The sequence below is a fragment of the Arachis ipaensis genome, chromosome B2 (assembly GCF_059453495.1).
Source record: "Arachis ipaensis isolate K30076 ecotype BB chromosome B2, ASM5945349v1, whole genome shotgun sequence".
Taxonomy (NCBI): Eukaryota; Viridiplantae; Streptophyta; class Magnoliopsida; order Fabales; family Fabaceae; genus Arachis; species Arachis ipaensis.
This window is the reverse complement of record NC_142437.1, coordinates 104,584,137-104,600,770: the sequence shown is the minus strand read 5'-3', so window position 1 is coordinate 104,600,770 and position 16,634 is coordinate 104,584,137. Positions and strand designations below refer to the sequence as shown.

Below are 16,634 nucleotides of genomic sequence, written 5' to 3'. Positions count from 1 at the left end.
CTATAGATATTCAAACACATTACAAGCTGTAAAAGGTTACCAATCGTCCTGGGGATGGAAGAGCTTATTAAAGAGGAGAAAGGTGATGAAAAAAGGTTTGTGTTGGAGCATTGGCTCAGGAGAGAATATTCGCATATGGCACGACCCTTGGCTACCCCCTTATCCCTTTCAATTAAACATTAACAACAGTCCATTCACAGGAATCAATATGCTAAAGGATTTACTTACCGAGAATCGAAGATGGAACCAGGATTTGATCACTGAGTTGTTCCCTTCAGTGGTCAGGAACCGTATTCTCTCGCCCAGCATTAATGTGGATAGCAGAGACAAAATCCAGTGTATCAGGAATAAGCGAAAGCAGTACGATTCAGCATCTGTCTATCTTGTTGCTTACAATTTTTTCCATGACCCAGTGGAGCAAATTCCAGCTGTAATGAGGAACCATGTAACCTGGAAAGCCATTTTGGGGTTAAAAATCCCATCGAAAATACAGGTATTTTTATGGAAAGCTTGCCACAGAAAATTACCTGTGTTGGGACTTATTCACCAGCGATTTCAAACAACTTTTCCACTGTGCTCAAGATGCAGAATGGAGCAGGAATCAATTGTGCACTATTTGCGATATTGTGGTCTAGTAAGGAAAGTTTGGAGCTCTTTTCCTATTGTATCGGTGATTACCCAACAGGATCCTGTCGATTTTGCAACCTGGTGGCTCATGGCGGTGAGATGCAGCCAAGGAAGTGAATGCGCCCTCACACTCTTTGCATGTATATGCTGGTCCGTATAGAAAACTCGAAACCTATAAATCTTTGAAAACAAGAGAACATCAGCGTCAAGCATAATGGAAATGTCCTTTAGATTGCAACGAGAAATTCTTCAGAAAAGATGAAGCGTTAACCTCAAAGAATACTTGTTTCAACTTCACCTTCTCTTTCTTTAAGTTTAATATTTTTGTCTTTTAGTGATGTGTATATCACTATCTGAGCTTCTTTATTTGCCCCTCTTTGGACAATGTGTCTCTTTACATTTTAAAGAAATGCATCAATTCATCTATCTTCGGAAAAAAAAATTTAGTTTTAAAATTGATGAACGTGCGTTATATATATTGACATTTTTGTTCACAGAAAAATGTTTCCAAAACAAAACATTATTGCAAGTATGAGAAAGCAAAAAATGTGAAAGCAAGCAAATAAACAATAGCTATCCCATGGACCAAGCGCTAAATTACAGGATATGACCAGGATCTAAAGCAATTATAGTTCAATAAACACAAGAACAACCTCATTTATATTCCAAATTCACTAATTTCAATCTAAATTTTAAAATGCGTAGTCAAAATAAACTAACGTCACGGTTATGATTAGGGATACCATTAATTAAAATTGACAAAAAATAATAAGAGAAAGAGGGACGAGGACAACCTACCTATAGGAAGGACCAATGACGACAACAACAACGACAGTAACGGCGACAGCAGGGCAAACAACAGCAATTACTCACACGATGCAATGAGTTCCAGTCGTGCCATGCAATCCTTGGAGAATGTTGGTAGTGGCCGGCGCTGGAGAAGGTGACTACTAGAGGTGGTTGGGAGAGGGAGAGGGAGAGAGAGAGGGAGAGAGAGAGAGATTGCAGTTCGAATTTAGGGCACGTTTACCGTTGAATTTATCGATAGTAACGAATTGCGCATGACCAAAATGCGGCGTGTCACTAAAAGAGCTTACTATTAGATTCATCTGCCGGTCAATCTGACGTTAAATGTCGCGCCACTTTTTCGTTGTTTTCCCTCCAATTTGTATCGTCAAATTTATCGTCAAAAAATAAAATCTATCGATAATATTTGGACCTGACGAATTAATTGCCAAATTTGTTGGTAAATTTGTCGGTAACTTACGACACTAAAGCTGACAATATTCAGTGCCTTTCTTGTAGTGTAACCCCATAGTGCATGTGACCGCACTGAGATTTATATAAAAAGTGTTTGGAAGATAATAAAATTTCAGTTCAAAAGTAATCAAAAGTATCTTACACAAATAACTTTTAAAGCTTAACTCATAAAATCACAAACTAAATTAGAAATTTATGCTAGTAAAATTCTTAAAAATTTACTAATTTACTGCTGCGTCTATTTTGTAGCGTTATTGCTCCTTTGGAGGTTAGCACTGAAGGCAGCAAAAACATCTTCTTTAGGAGGCAGAGTTTCTTTGACAACATTAAGGTCAAGAAGTCTTTGGCTCCAATCATAAAGCTTCGGAAAATTCTCAATGGCTACCAATTGAGGCAACCCCACAACTTGATGCAAGATAGGGAACCAAAAAGCCAAGAAGACACCAACAATGTCCACAAACCCAAGTGCATCTCCTCCAAAGAACAACTTGTCTTTGAGTTCATTCTCAAGAGTCTTCAAAATCTCGCTCACTTCTTCAGTGCCCTTCTCACGTTTTTCCTCATCAAAGGTCCACGCGGTTGTCCATATAGTATACATGCACTAATTATGCTCCCACATTAAAATAATTGTTACTAGGTAATTCAGAAAGTAACTAAACAAGTTACTTTACATTTTTTTCTATGCTTAATCCCAGGTTAGATTGATGTGCGTATATATGCAAAAATATTATTTGTATATCAAAATCAGTCATTATATATTTGTGTATAAATATATGTAAAATTTAACTTATTTTTAATGTGTATTTTATATTTCAATATGTATTTTACACTAATAATTAATTTTAGTATATATTTAACATGATTGATATATATGTGTAAAAGTAGATTTTAATAAGCATAAATAATATTTGTTATTAGTAAAATAATTTTTAAAATTAATAATAGTTAGAAAATTTTGATCATAGATGAATTAGGATAAATTTAAATATTTATTAATATATGGGTTATTGAGTTATATATTAAAATTTTTAATTATGATAATAAATACAAATTAATTTTAAAAATGTATTTTTTTAGTTATTTTTAAAAGCATTCCTAATTTTTTGAAATTATAAGTATAAATACATGATTTTTTTTATTTTTTATTTTTTAGATTTTTTATGGTATTTTCAATCCGAGGAGTTAAGAACTAATTTGTCTCAGATCTAAGTCTCATATAAGAGATTGCTACTAGTCAATGTGTTATTACATATATAAGAAAGGATTCAAACTTCTGACACTTCTTTAAATAGACAATAAATTAATTATTCGACTAACTCAAATTGATTCGTGATATTTTTTATTTACTAAACACAAATCGAAGAGATTAACTGCATGTGATTTCGAGGTACCCCTTCAAAAAAATTTAAATCCTAATAACACAAATTAAAGGAGGAGCATAGAAAAGTAAAATTACCTTTTCAGCGATAAAGATGGCCCAGAACCGAGCCAAGGCTCTTTGGTAAGGTTCTTGAGGCAAGATCTTGTACCCTTCCCAAGTCTCATCAATATATTCAATAATCACAAGAGACTCTATTATGGACTTCTCCTTGTGAAGCAATACAGGCACCTTCTTGTAAATAGGGTTGTATTTGAGAAGTAGCTGGCTCTTATTTTCAAGATTCTCTTGAAGGTATTCATGTTGGACTCCCTTCAGCTTCAGAGCTAGCTGCACTCTGTGACTAAATGGGCTTGCTCTGACTCCCAAAAGCTTCAATCCCTCTTCTTGCTCTGCTGCCATTATTGTTGTATGTAGCTTCTTCAATTTGTGGTGCGAGCTTAAGCAATTTTAGTAGTTTACTTTGTCTCGGTCTTTGATTGCTTTTATCGATAGGTTAGGCATTTTCATATTGGACTTGTTCAATTTATGTAACATCATTGCAACTACATATATAAAAAGATTAGTCAGCGAAATGTTTCTTTAACTCATCTATTGTTATATTTTGACTTATTAATAATAATAGATAATATATTGGTGTATGATAAGTAACTTTATTAAATGAAAAAGTATATGGAACTAACTCCTAATCAGTTAAGAATAGAATAACTTAATTATAATTATATTAATAATTAATTTTAAATTTTTAAAATTTAAAATTTAAAAAATTTAAAATCGATTAAATAAACCTAATTAAAACCTATAAAAACCTTTCTCTTCTCTCTCACATTAACCTATCCACCTCCAACAACCACACATACAGACTCCTCTCTCTCAACGTCAGGCCTTCTTCGCTGGAAGTGAGCATTTTTAATGAAATTGGTTTTCCGTATCGGGTAGTTTCCATCATTGGTGGTGGGAAAAGGAAAATTGATCTGTATACCTATATCTTTGGAGCTGATTTGGTTGTTTTCTTCTTAGTTGCTATTTTTTATCAGTTAATTATGAAAGCTAACAGTGAGTTTTTTGAAGTCTATCAGCTTGAAGATCAGTTCCTAGAAGATTTTGTTTTAGTTTTGATGGTATTTTTTTTCATTGAAACTCACCTTTTTCAGTCTCTCATGTTTATATAAATTCACATCTATCTATTCATTTGGGGAACGAACTTAACCTGCAGGTTGCCTTTTTCTTGATCGTACTTGATCGCATCATATACCTATGTTCATTTGCAATAGTGAAGATTATTTTATATTTATTCAACCTTATTCTCTTCACATATTTGTGGAAATTGTTTGCTTGAAACTAGCTAGATACACCATTGCAGATAGGTTGGAATATAAAAGACTTCATAATAAAGGCGTTGACTCCTTCATGGCGAGTGAAGGTTTCAAGCAGCCGAAATAATCTACCATAGTTTAAGTGAATGAAGATTTGAGATCATGAACAATTATAAAAATATAAAAAAATATTTATTTAATATGAAAAAAACATCCTAATGCTTAACAAAAGAAATATCCAGTTATATTTTGGCAAAAATAATTAGATATCTATAAAATTTAAATAAAAAATTATGAAATTTTAAAAAAAATAGACACATTCCCATTTGCAATACAAAAAATTCAAAAAATATATAAAAGAACATCCATTTAGTATGAAAAAGAAACATTCTGATACTTAGTAGAAGAACATCCATGTATATTAACTTATTTTTATTAAGATGAATTTCGAGGTCCAGCCCATTAAAAAGTTGGCAGAAATTGGCTGAACCCCCTCTTGGTTCCCTAGTAGAATTGTTATTAAATATATCAATGTGTTATAACTCAAATGACATAATTTCTCTATACTTATCTAAGAGACTGCAAGTTCGAGTCTCTATACCTTTAGTAAAAAAAAAAAGTAACTTTATTAAATAGATAATTTCATTAAAATTTTATTAACTGTCATTCTATTTAAATTTCCTGAAAATTGTCCAAAACCTCTTATTAAAAATAATAAAGATATAAATTTTATATTCAATTATGTTAGATGTACACTAAAATTAGCTATTAGAATAGAATATATATTAAAATATAAGATATACATTAAAAATAAATTAAACTAGATATGTATTTATATACAAATATACAATAGTTGATTTTAGTGTACAAGATAATATTTTTGTTTTATATTTTATTGCAAATAGTTAGAAGAAGAGAAATGCATGATTCATATCTTTATTAAGAGGTAAATACCAAATCGGTACTCGAAAGATTCTAACGTTGATAAAATGGTACTTGATTTTTTATTGACAAAATAGTCTCCAAAAGATTTTAAAATTTGACAAAATCATCCAACCGTGAAAAGGATGACATCACAGTAAACGAAAAACGTGATGTGGCAATCGGAAGAGAGCTTTAATAATGGTAGAGAGCTCCAGCGACATTTCCAGCCGTCTTCTTCGCCATGGCAGCGGGGATGCTTCTTCTTCTTCTTTTTCTTCTTTGCCATGGCGGAAGGAAACCCATGGCGAGATGCTGCCATGACAGAGAGAACGCAGAAGGGACACAATAGCATGTTGAAGAAGAAGAAGCGACGAACACGAGAACGCGGCGAGGTGCTGTCTGGCGGAAAGGAACGCGAAAGGAGACACAACAGCGTGTTAAAGAAGAAGCGGTGAACACAAAGAACGCCGCGAGGTGCAACGGCATGCCATGGCAGTCTTTTTCTTCAGCTGTCATGGCGGAAGGGGACGCAGCGGCATGTTGAAGAAGAAGAAGCAATGAACATGAAGAAGGAGGTCACCGGAAACGTCGCCGAATCTCTGCCATCATCGGAACTCTCTTTCGACGATCACATCAGCATTTTTCATTCACTGTGACGTCATTTTTTTACGATTGAGTGGTTTTGTCCGATTTTAAAATCTTTTAAGGCTATTTTTATCGATAACAAAATATATACCATTTTATCAGCGTCAAAATCTTTTGGATACCGATTTAATATTTACCTCGTTTATTAATAATTACTTTCAATTAGCGGTATAAAAAAATATCTATTTATTTTAGTTGTCTATCCGATATCTTGAACTTCATCCCGACTAATTTGGACATGACACGAGTTGTGCACATAATTATAGGATACACTCAACTACGAATTCGGAATCTATTTAAGTGAATCTAAGCCGCTTATACTCAAACCAACATTGTAAAACTGTCAGGAACTAGATCTAAGTTTTTTAAAATCTAAATTTACTAATAATTTTAGATACAAATCTACAAGTTAATTTATTTGACTTGTTTGATTTATCTGAGCCTATTAAAATATATAAATAATTTTGTCATATTTAAAAAGTGTTTATCGTAAGATTTGAATATTTTCAATTTATTATAAATAATTTACATATTTTAAATATTTAGAAATTGAAAAAGACATAAAATTTGGTAAACTACGTATTTGTAATTTTTTTATTTAAAATTACCAGATATTCTATCAACAAATTTTAAATTTAGCTTAGTATTTAAAAATAGGTACATTTTTTGGTGTCTAAATGTTAGTTATAGAATTTAAAAATAAAAGAATAGATCCTATTTTTTTTTATCGCTATTTTTAGATAATTTAGACACAAAATTTATAGGCACAAAAAAACTCCCCTTAAAAATAAGCTACTATCCAACAATAGATCAGTTAATTACATTAGTCTAACATTTAAAGAGCAAAGCCATAATGCTTATTCTATCTAGACTTGTTTCCACCTCTCCAGTTATCCAATAACTTTCTAAGAATTGAATTAGCAATATTTCTCCATAGCATAGATAGACCTTAGCCCATATTATTTTTGGCTTTGACTTCTTCTTAGTTGGATTTCCATAGTATGTCTGTGACGCATTTCAAAACCATATTATGATGATTAAATGCAGTTTATTTTCTGCTGAAGTGAATTAGAGGTTCAAATGACAGTCAATGCATCAGAATTTTTAGTGTTAAACTCTGTTTTTATGAATTTCTTATCATTTAATTTTGTTTCCAAGCGTTCTTATGCTTTTTGATATATTTAAAGAGCTACTGCAGATTAGAAAGGATGGAAAATACAAATTCATGCTATTAAAATAGGAAGAAAAAAAAAAGAGAAAAAATCATTTTATATTTTAAAAATTTATATATAAAATTTTAACATAAACAATGAGTCTAATTTTAAAGTCTTGACAATATAAAATATTTTACACAATCTATTTTTTTGAATGATTATTCACGTATTCAATAAAAATAATAGTTATTTTTTATGATGTAGTATTATATAATTAAATGTACATGTAAAGATACTTTCCAATAAAAGTGCATCAAAATTAAATTTCATGAACAATATCTTAGGATACATGAGAAATGTCTACAACTTCATAAAACCAAACGACATTTATTTTATAGCATTAAAGGTTTGAAGACGAACATTGAAAGCGATAAAAAGTAATTCTTTAGGGGGCAGAGTTTCTATGACAGCAAAAAATTTAAGAACTCGTTGGGTCCAATTAAAGAGCTTTGGGAGTTTCTCACAATTTAACAATTGCAACCCCACAGATGCAATATAGTGGCCAAAAAGCCAGAGAGTATGTCTACAAACGCAAATGAATTTTCACCAAAAAATAACTTGTCTTTGTTCTCATTCTTCAATACCCCTCTCATGTTCCCTCTCATCAAATGTCCATAAAGCCATCATGGTAGTACCATCACTCAATACTTCAGTACATGTAACAATTACAAAACCAAAAGAATAAACCAGAAAGGAGAAGTATAGTGTTACATACCCAAGCAAGAATGAAGTATTAGGAATAGAAGCTTCTAATCATAAAGGGAAGCAAATTTCTTCTCTGCCCTTACATTACACTTAAAGAAAGAGAGTGAAGGATAAAATAGAAAAGAATAGGAAAGAGAATCACGACAGTGTTAGTGAAAAAAAACGTAAAAGATTGTCAGTAAGAATGATTCTAACAGATTTTCATGATTGGAGTAAGGAAAGTATAAGTATTAGCAAAATAAGGAGAGGAAGGGGGCAAACTTATGGAAAGAATGAAGGATAGACCAGGAGAGTGAGGCTGGCTCATACCATCACAACCATTATCCTTTTTTTCTTATATTTCCTTTCTTCTATATCAGTAAATTGAGTGAAATTATCTTGCTTTACTCTTTATTGCTCTAGTTGTTTCATTTTGTCTATTAATTTCACTACCTAAGGTACCACCTGTTACAACTGGTATCATAGCAAGGTTCTGGGAGTGCGTTGTGTATGGTGTCCACGCAAGCCGCTGCAATGGAGGCAAGGATGGACAGACTAGAATGCTGAATAGATGTGATGCAGGAGGAACAAACCAGAAATATTGAGATGATCTTGAAGAGACTGCAGAAGTTGGAGCCACGAGGAAGGCAAGAAGGGAATGAGGTGGGTGAGCAACCGCATGGGAATCAGAATGACGGAGAAACGAAAAGAAAACTCAGCGGAGAGGAAGAGCGAGAATCTGGTAACCCCGCGCGTGGAGGTAAAGCGGAGGGTGGAAGTCCCAACCTTCGACGGGGAGGATGTGTGTGGGTGGCTGGCGAAGATTGAGAGGTATTTCCGCATGGCACAAATTCAATATGGGGAGAAACTCGATTACGTGACGCTGGCATTCAATGGAGAGGCCTTTGAGGTGGCTAGAATGGTGGGAGGAACAGACTCCATTCTTCACATGGAGGAGATTCAAGGAAGACTTGCTGAAGAGGTTCCAACCTGGTGCCATCGCGAATCTGATGGGTCCACTTTTGACAGTGAAACAGATGAGAACGGTGGCCCAATATTGCCGGGAGTTCGAGTCGGCGGCGAGAACACATCATGGCTTGGGGCACAAAGCTCTTATGTGCATCTTCTTGAATGGATTGAAACTAGAGGCGTGTGCAGAGATGGGAATCTCAGATTTTTTTAACCTTCAAGAGTTGATGGATCGCGCAACAGTGATAGAAACCGAAACAATGTGTGGCGGGATGCGGGGATGATTCTGGGAAGAAGAAGAGTGGATTCAGTTACTAGGGGTAATAGGTTCATTCTGCGTCGGAGCTCCAACTGGATCCGGCAAGGCCCAAGTGTCCAAGTGGGCAATAGGATCCGAAATGGGGGTGTGGCTAATACACAAAGTTTTAAGTTTAATGCTGGACCAAATTCTATTTCCACTTTGGTGAATTTAGGGAGAGTAAGAAGTAGTGGGTCAAATAGGTCTAGGCAGCAGGGAGTGAGAAGACTATCCCAAGAAGAATGGGCTGAGAGACAGAAAAAGGCCTATACTTTAAATGTGGAGGGAAGTGGGGACCAGAGCATGTGTGACAAATGAAGCATTGTGAAATTATTCTTTTGGACCAAGTAGAGAAGGAAGAAGTGGCTGAGGAGGTGGGAGACATGGGCCTTGAAGAAAAAGAAACTAAACCAGAGGCAATGGAGTTGCAGCTCTCTTCTTATAGTTTTTGGGATTTGACTACCCATAAGACTTTCAAGGTTCAAGGGAGAATGATGGGTCAAAGAGTGATTGTTCTCATCGACCGTGGGGCTTCCACAACTTCTGAAGAAGGACAATTTTGGGTGGAAAACGGAGGCACAAGAGGCTTTTGAAGTAGTTAAGAAAGCCATGGCAACATTTTTAATCTTGGCTGTTCCATCTTTCTCTAAGCCTTTTGCTCTGGAGACTGATGCCTTTGGTAGAGGAGTGGGAGCAGTCTTGCTGCAAGAGAAAAACTAATTGCATACATGAGCCAAAAGCTATTAGAGCGTGCCAAAGCTAAGTCAGTGTATGAGAGGGAACTCATGGGAATAGTGTTAGCAGTCCAACATTGGAGGCATTATCTTTCGGGACAATATTTTACTGTGTATACGGACTAGAAAAGCCTCAAATTCCTTCTAGAGCAGAGAATATGAGGGGAAAAACAGCAATGATGGATGACCAAGCTTCTTGGGTATAATTTTGACATAAAGCACAAGGAGGACAGTGAAAATACAGTGGCCAATGCCCTTTCTCGGAAGTTTCAGCTCTCTTCATTGTCAATTGTGCAGTCAGCCGAGTGGGATAAACTAGAGGAGGAGGTTCAAGCAGATGAGAGGCTTCGAACCATAATACAGAGGCTACTCAGAGGGGACAAAGTGCCGTTTTAGTTTCTTTCTGAGTCACTCTCAGTTAAAAATGAACTACTAGATTCTTATGATGTTTACGTTACTCTTGAACAACAGTATACCTGAATCCTAAACCAGTTAATTTTATTCGTTTATTTTACTTGCAAGGGTATCATCAGTAGAAGAATATTTGAGTAAAATAGATCGGAAGTGGTGGCCCAAAGTATTAATTGTAGAACTGCATCACACCAACTAGCCACAATAATGAATTGAGTTGGCATTCGGAAACGGGTGTGCTCATGGCTTTGATTGTTTGCCCTCGAATCAATGCAATTCACTCATGCAAATAGCCCCTTCCTCCTCCTCCCCTATATATAAGGGATCTCTAATACCTGTTTTCTTCCGTGGCAGGGTACACACACATACACATTATTCATTAATTAAGCAAGCTAGAGCTACACTTAGCTTCCCTTCATTTACAAATTCTAAGGTATGAATTTTGTATATTCCTATAATTTGTGAAATCTGAAACATAACAATTTCTATGATTGTGATATAGAATAAATTCGTTTATGAACTATATATCTGAATTGCTGAGATTTTTTATCTGGAATTTGCATGCATGTTCTTGTTCCTTCCTGTTCTTGTTATGACTGGTGATTTAGGTCATAAACACACTAAAGAGGGATCAAACAAACCACCATGGCTTAACCTCACCCATTCACAGGTGTGAGGGAGTGAAATACAAAAACCAGCTTCTTACTGTTCTCAACATGAACAATGTTAGTATATTAGTTATGAGTAATGAGCAGCTTAGAATAGATTAGATTAGTAGTAACTGGTGATGCAATGAATGCAGATTAATTAATTAATTGCAATGCATGTGTACAGGTGAAGGTGCACTTTTTGGCTTGCTAAGAGGCATCTTTCAGAACTCATTACTAACTGGTCTATATATGATAATAAGGTGCTTATATTGAATGTATCAAATTTGAACTAAGTTTTATGATCTTACATTCTTCAGTGCTTAGTAAACAGTTTTACAATTATTTATTTCTTACCAAAGTTTCTTTTTCGGCTATTAATAAGATATATGTCTACATGTGTTGAAGAATAGCTAAATTGATTTAGTGTTCAATAAGAACAGCTACTGTGACTATTTGAGCCTCAGAAGATCGAAGAGGACCCAATTTGATTGAGGTAATGCAAGAGAGAAACTTCTGGATTCTATTGAAGATCTGAAACCAGACTCAATTGTACTGGGAAGCAGGGGACTTAGCACAATCCAAAGGTGTGTATTTTATTTATTTATTTATTTATTTATTTATTTATTTATTTATTTATTTTTGGGTACAATTCCCTGTTTTGGGTACAATTCCCTGTTTCTGATTTATGCCATATATACAGTTATGTCATCATGACAAGCTCTCAAATCGACTTCTTCTTGTTGAGGAGAGTCGATCGGAAATTTTGCATTAACTGTAAAATTATCCCGGGAGAGAGTTTGACAACACAACATAGGGTGCTCGTCATGGATTTTCGCGTTGAGCAAAAGTTGAGGAAAAGACATCATACGAAGAACCCAAGGACGAGGTGGTGGCGGATGAAAGGTGAGGAACAAAGAAGCTTCCTAAGACGGGTAGGAGAAGAGGCAAAGTGGGATGGGAATGGAAGCGCGGAAGAGATGTGGAGGGAGATGGCAGAAGTTATTAGAAGAACAGCAAAAGAAAGTTTTGGTGAATCTAAAGGAATAGGACCAAGAGACAAGGAGTCCTGGTGGTGGAATGCGAGTATACAAGAAAAGATAAAGATAAAAAGGGAATGCTTTAAAGAGTGGTCTTTATGCCGCAATGCAGATAACTGGGAAAAATATAAGGCGGCTAAGAAAGAGACAAAAGTGGCTGTAAGTGAAGCAAGAACAAGAGCATATGAGGGTCTCTACCAGTATTTGGGCACGAAAAAAGGAGAAAAAGGTATATATAGAATCGCAAAGAGCCGGGAAAGAAGAACGAGAGATTTGGATCAGGTTAAGTGCATAAAGGATAAGGATGGAGAGGTGTTGGCTCAAGAGGAGAAGATTAATGAAAGGTGGAAGAGCTACTTCTACGAGTTATTTAATGAGGGACAGAAGACTCTTCCGAGCCTTGGTCGATTATGCACAAGGGAAGAAGATCAAAACTTTGACTACTATCGAAGGATTCGAGACTTCGAGGTAAAAGAGGCTCTAAAGCAGATGAAAAATGGCAGGGCAGTAGGACCTGATAATATCCCGATTGAGGTTTGGAAGGGTCTTGGAGAAAAAGGCATCAACTGGTTAACCAAGCTTTTTAATGAGATTTTAAGGTCAAAGAAGATGCCTGATGAGTGGAGAAAGAGCACCTTGGTACCTATCTACAAGAATAAGGGGGATATACAAAGTTGCGGAAACTATAGAGGGATTAAGCTTATGAGTCATACTATGAAGTTATGGGAAAGGGTAATAGAACGGAGGTTGAGAAAAGAGATACAAGTAACAGAGAACCAATTTGGATTTATGCCGGGCAGATCTACCACTGAAGCAATATACCTATTAAGAAGGATGATTGAGAGGTATCGTAGTAATAAAAGGGATCTACATATGGTGTTTATTGATTTGGAAAAAGCGTATGATAGGGTACCAAGGGAGGTCTTATGGAAGGTTTTAGAAAAGAGGAGAGTAAGGATCGCATATATTCGGGCAATTAAAGACATGTATGATGGGGCCACAACTAGTGTGAAGACTCAAGGTGGTGTGACAGAAGAATTCCCTATTGGTATAGGATTACACCAGGGATCATCCTTAAGTCCATACCTTTTCACATTAGTCTTGGAAGTACTCACAGAGCACATCCAAGAGCCTGTGCCATGGTGCATGCTTTTTGCCGATGATATCGTCCTTATGGGAGAGTCAAGGGAAGACCTAAATAAGAAGTTGGAGTTATGGAGAGAAGCTCTAGAAGTGTATGGTCTGCGCATAAGTCGTAGCAAGACGGAATATATGGAATGTGAGTTCAGTCTGAGAAGGGAAAACCCCAATATAGAGGTGAAGATTGGAGAAAACATCCTACGAAAAGTTAAAAGTTTTAAGTATCTTGGGTGCATCATACAGGATAATGGAGAGATTGAACAGGATGTAAATCATAGGATCCAAGCAGGTTGGTCAAAATGGCGGAGTGCATCTGGTTTTATATGCGACAAAAAAGTGCCTTTAAAACTTAAAGGTAAATTCTATCGCACCGCTATAAGACCGGCTATGCTGTATGGTACGAAGTGTTGGGCGGCTAAAGGGGAGCACGAACATAAGCTGAGTGTGGCAGAGATGAAGATGTTGAGATGGATGAGTGGTCATACGCGATTGGATAAAATAAGGAATGAAGATATAAGGGAGAGAGTTGGAGTAGCACCCATTGTGGAAAAGATGGTTGAATCGCGTCTCAGGTGGTTTGGACATGTGAGAAGAAGACCGATAGAACATCCAGTCAGGAGGGTGGATGAGATAGAAGATGGACAAAAGGCGAAAGGAAGAGGAAGACCTAAGAAGACCATCCATGAGGTGGTCAAATGAGATTTACATGTAAACGGTCTCTCTGTAGACATGATACATGACAGAGCACAATGGCGTCGTTTGATTCATGTAGCCGACCCCACTTAGTGGGACAAGGCTTTGTTGTTGTTTGTTGTTGTATACAGTTATGTCGTGGAGTAGTTATCCCACCTTACGTGGTAACATTAACCCTTTATCTTTTGGGTCTTATTACAAGTAACAGAAGAAGCTCAATCTGTAGATGCTAGCTAGTGCACTATCAGTGTCTTTGTGCCAAATACTTGGTGTGAGTTTGTTTTGACAAATGATAGTTGACTTATAGATCACAATGATTATTTTGCTGTTTAATCTTCGTTACCAATAATTTAAGAATCGCTATCAAACTTGTAATATCTACGTGAATGACTGATCTTGTAGGAAGATGTATGTATAACCTTTGATAATTATTAATATATAAAAAGAATTAAATTTTGAATACTAAAGTTCTAGACTTCCAGTACTTTGTACTGGAACAAGATTTAGTGGTTTATATGTAGAATGTAGAATTGTTCGAGCGTGGCAACGAGGCTGTGGTTGTCACCATCTACTGATCTTTATCTACCTCTCCTTGAGGATGATGCCATGGGAGTTACGTTCCACAGAGCTTTGTGTTATTAATTAGTGTGTCTGTCTCTTTTTTATAATGCAGTAGTTTATTCATGATTATTCCCCAGTTTTCATGGCTCTTTTGTACAAATACAAGTGTTTCATTTGAATCGCTTTCCTTGTAATTATCTTCCACTATTTTTATTCTATAATTCCTTAAAGATATGAATAAGGTAAATAAGTATCTAAATATTGATTTCCATGAGTAAATTTTTATCACTGAAATAATGAGAGCTTCAATATAATAGATAAGGAACTATTTTGGGCAAATGGGGATGGCTTGCCTTCTAAATTAATAGATAAGTTTTTAATTACTGTGAGATCTATCCTTCCCCTTTTCAGAACTGACACAGAGACCATTATAGAGCGGTTTAGACGAGTAACCCTGGAGACATATAAATCCTCTGCTTTTTACATTGTCTATATTTCTAAAAATAACTCGAATTTCTATATTTTGCTTTCCATTGTTTTCCTCCATTCTAAAATATTTGTCACTTTGATAATTTGGTATCTTGATTTCGGTATTCTCATTTTCATTGAATTTTACATTGTTAGGTTTAGTTTTAGGACAGGATGATATATATATATATATATATATTTTCTTTGTTGGCTTACTTTGCTAATGCATTATTAATCTGTTTGCGTAGATACATGATTTATGTATCTATTTTACTGAAGTCCATATTGTAGTAATGCTTGATGCTACATGAATATCACATTGATTCTTTTGGAATTTTATTCTGGTCAAATACATAATATAATGCCACTTTGTCAATTTAATTGTTAGTCTGAGTGTCTAGACTTATGGTATGGAACACATTGCATTGTATGTTGATGTATGTTGTAGGTTGACGTCTATACATTATCAAGAAAGTGGAAGGAGTTGGTTGATAAGGCCCGGGCCAAGCAGCTCCAACCTCATGAGTATAGCACAGGTACAAGACTCAAATATTTATAATTATTTGGGATTTTCTTCAATCCAAATTGGAGAAGATTGAAAACAGCTTGCAATTGAAAATACTATTGAACCGGTTAATCACATTTTGGATTTTAAATGTACAACCCTAGAACATAGATATTGAACCAAAGCTTATCCAAATAAGTTAGTATGCTAGATCAATCAAGGCTGTTGAACTTCAGCAAAGATTGACTTCTCTGTCCAATTAATCTCAAAATCTTAGGTCTAACTTTGCTCTGAGTGCAAGATACACATTTATAGACTCTGGGTGCTAATTCTTCATTAAAATACAAATTAGGTTGATGTAATTAAAATTGAATAATACAAACTAGGATATATAGATATCTTATTCATCACTTTTGATTTCTTGCTACAATAATAATACATTATCAGATCTCTTAATAGCCTACATAGCTGCATATATAAATCTCTATACATTTTTTTTTAATTTATATAATGGGAGGTTATTTAATTAGATCAAATCTCTTATTGAAGAATGGTCTTTTGGTGTGAGTAGTAACTTGAAAATAGTCCGTGAAAAAAAAGTTGTTTTATTCTTTTTCAATTTGAATCGGTTATGTTTTTTATATATGTAGGACTTGGTTTACTCCAAATATACAAGCCCTCAGGAATGGATAATCCTGGCACTGGCACTGGCACGCCACATCAGGAATGCACTAAAGGACTATGATGATGATGAGGATGAAGATGACACTGAAGACTATAGCTAATAGTTTTAGTATGGTTGAATAATATACTAGGAATTATAGTTGATGATCAATACATTTTGTCTATATTTTGAATTATATTGACTTGCTTGTTTATAGTACTTTTCTTTTAGTTTGATAATACGATGAATTTGTTTATTTTTGAAATTCGAATACAAATTAGATAAAAATTTGTATTAAATTTATATTTATTTTGTATGAAAACAAGTTTATTTTGTAATTAGAAAAATAAAAAAAATTCTATTTTACATTACTGACGGATTTACAGACGAATTTTCTGTTTATAATCAGAGTGTGAGATGATTTTCCAAAGTTCAAATTACAGACGGAAAATTTGT

The 16,634-nt window shown here is 34.9% G+C and overlaps 1 protein-coding gene and 1 pseudogene across 1 annotated transcript; one reads left to right on the top strand and one right to left on the bottom strand.

Moving 5' to 3' along the window:
* Window positions 1–1,626: 1,626 nt before the first annotated feature.
* Window positions 1,627–3,787, bottom strand: LOC107625636 (putative glutathione S-transferase). Its single transcript, XM_016328328.3, has 2 exons — window positions 3,344–3,787; window positions 1,627–2,488 (listed from the first exon to the last, which is right to left on the bottom strand). Exons 1-2 carry the CDS (start codon window positions 3,665–3,667, stop codon window positions 2,126–2,128), a joined length of 687 nt encoding a protein of 228 aa, XP_016183814.1. The 5' UTR covers window positions 3,668–3,787; the 3' UTR covers window positions 1,627–2,125.
* A 4,952-nt stretch (window positions 3,788–8,739) lies between these two features.
* LOC148575089 (uncharacterized) lies at window positions 8,740–9,633 on the top strand (annotated as a pseudogene).
* The last annotated feature ends 7,001 nt before the right edge of the window (window positions 9,634–16,634 follow it).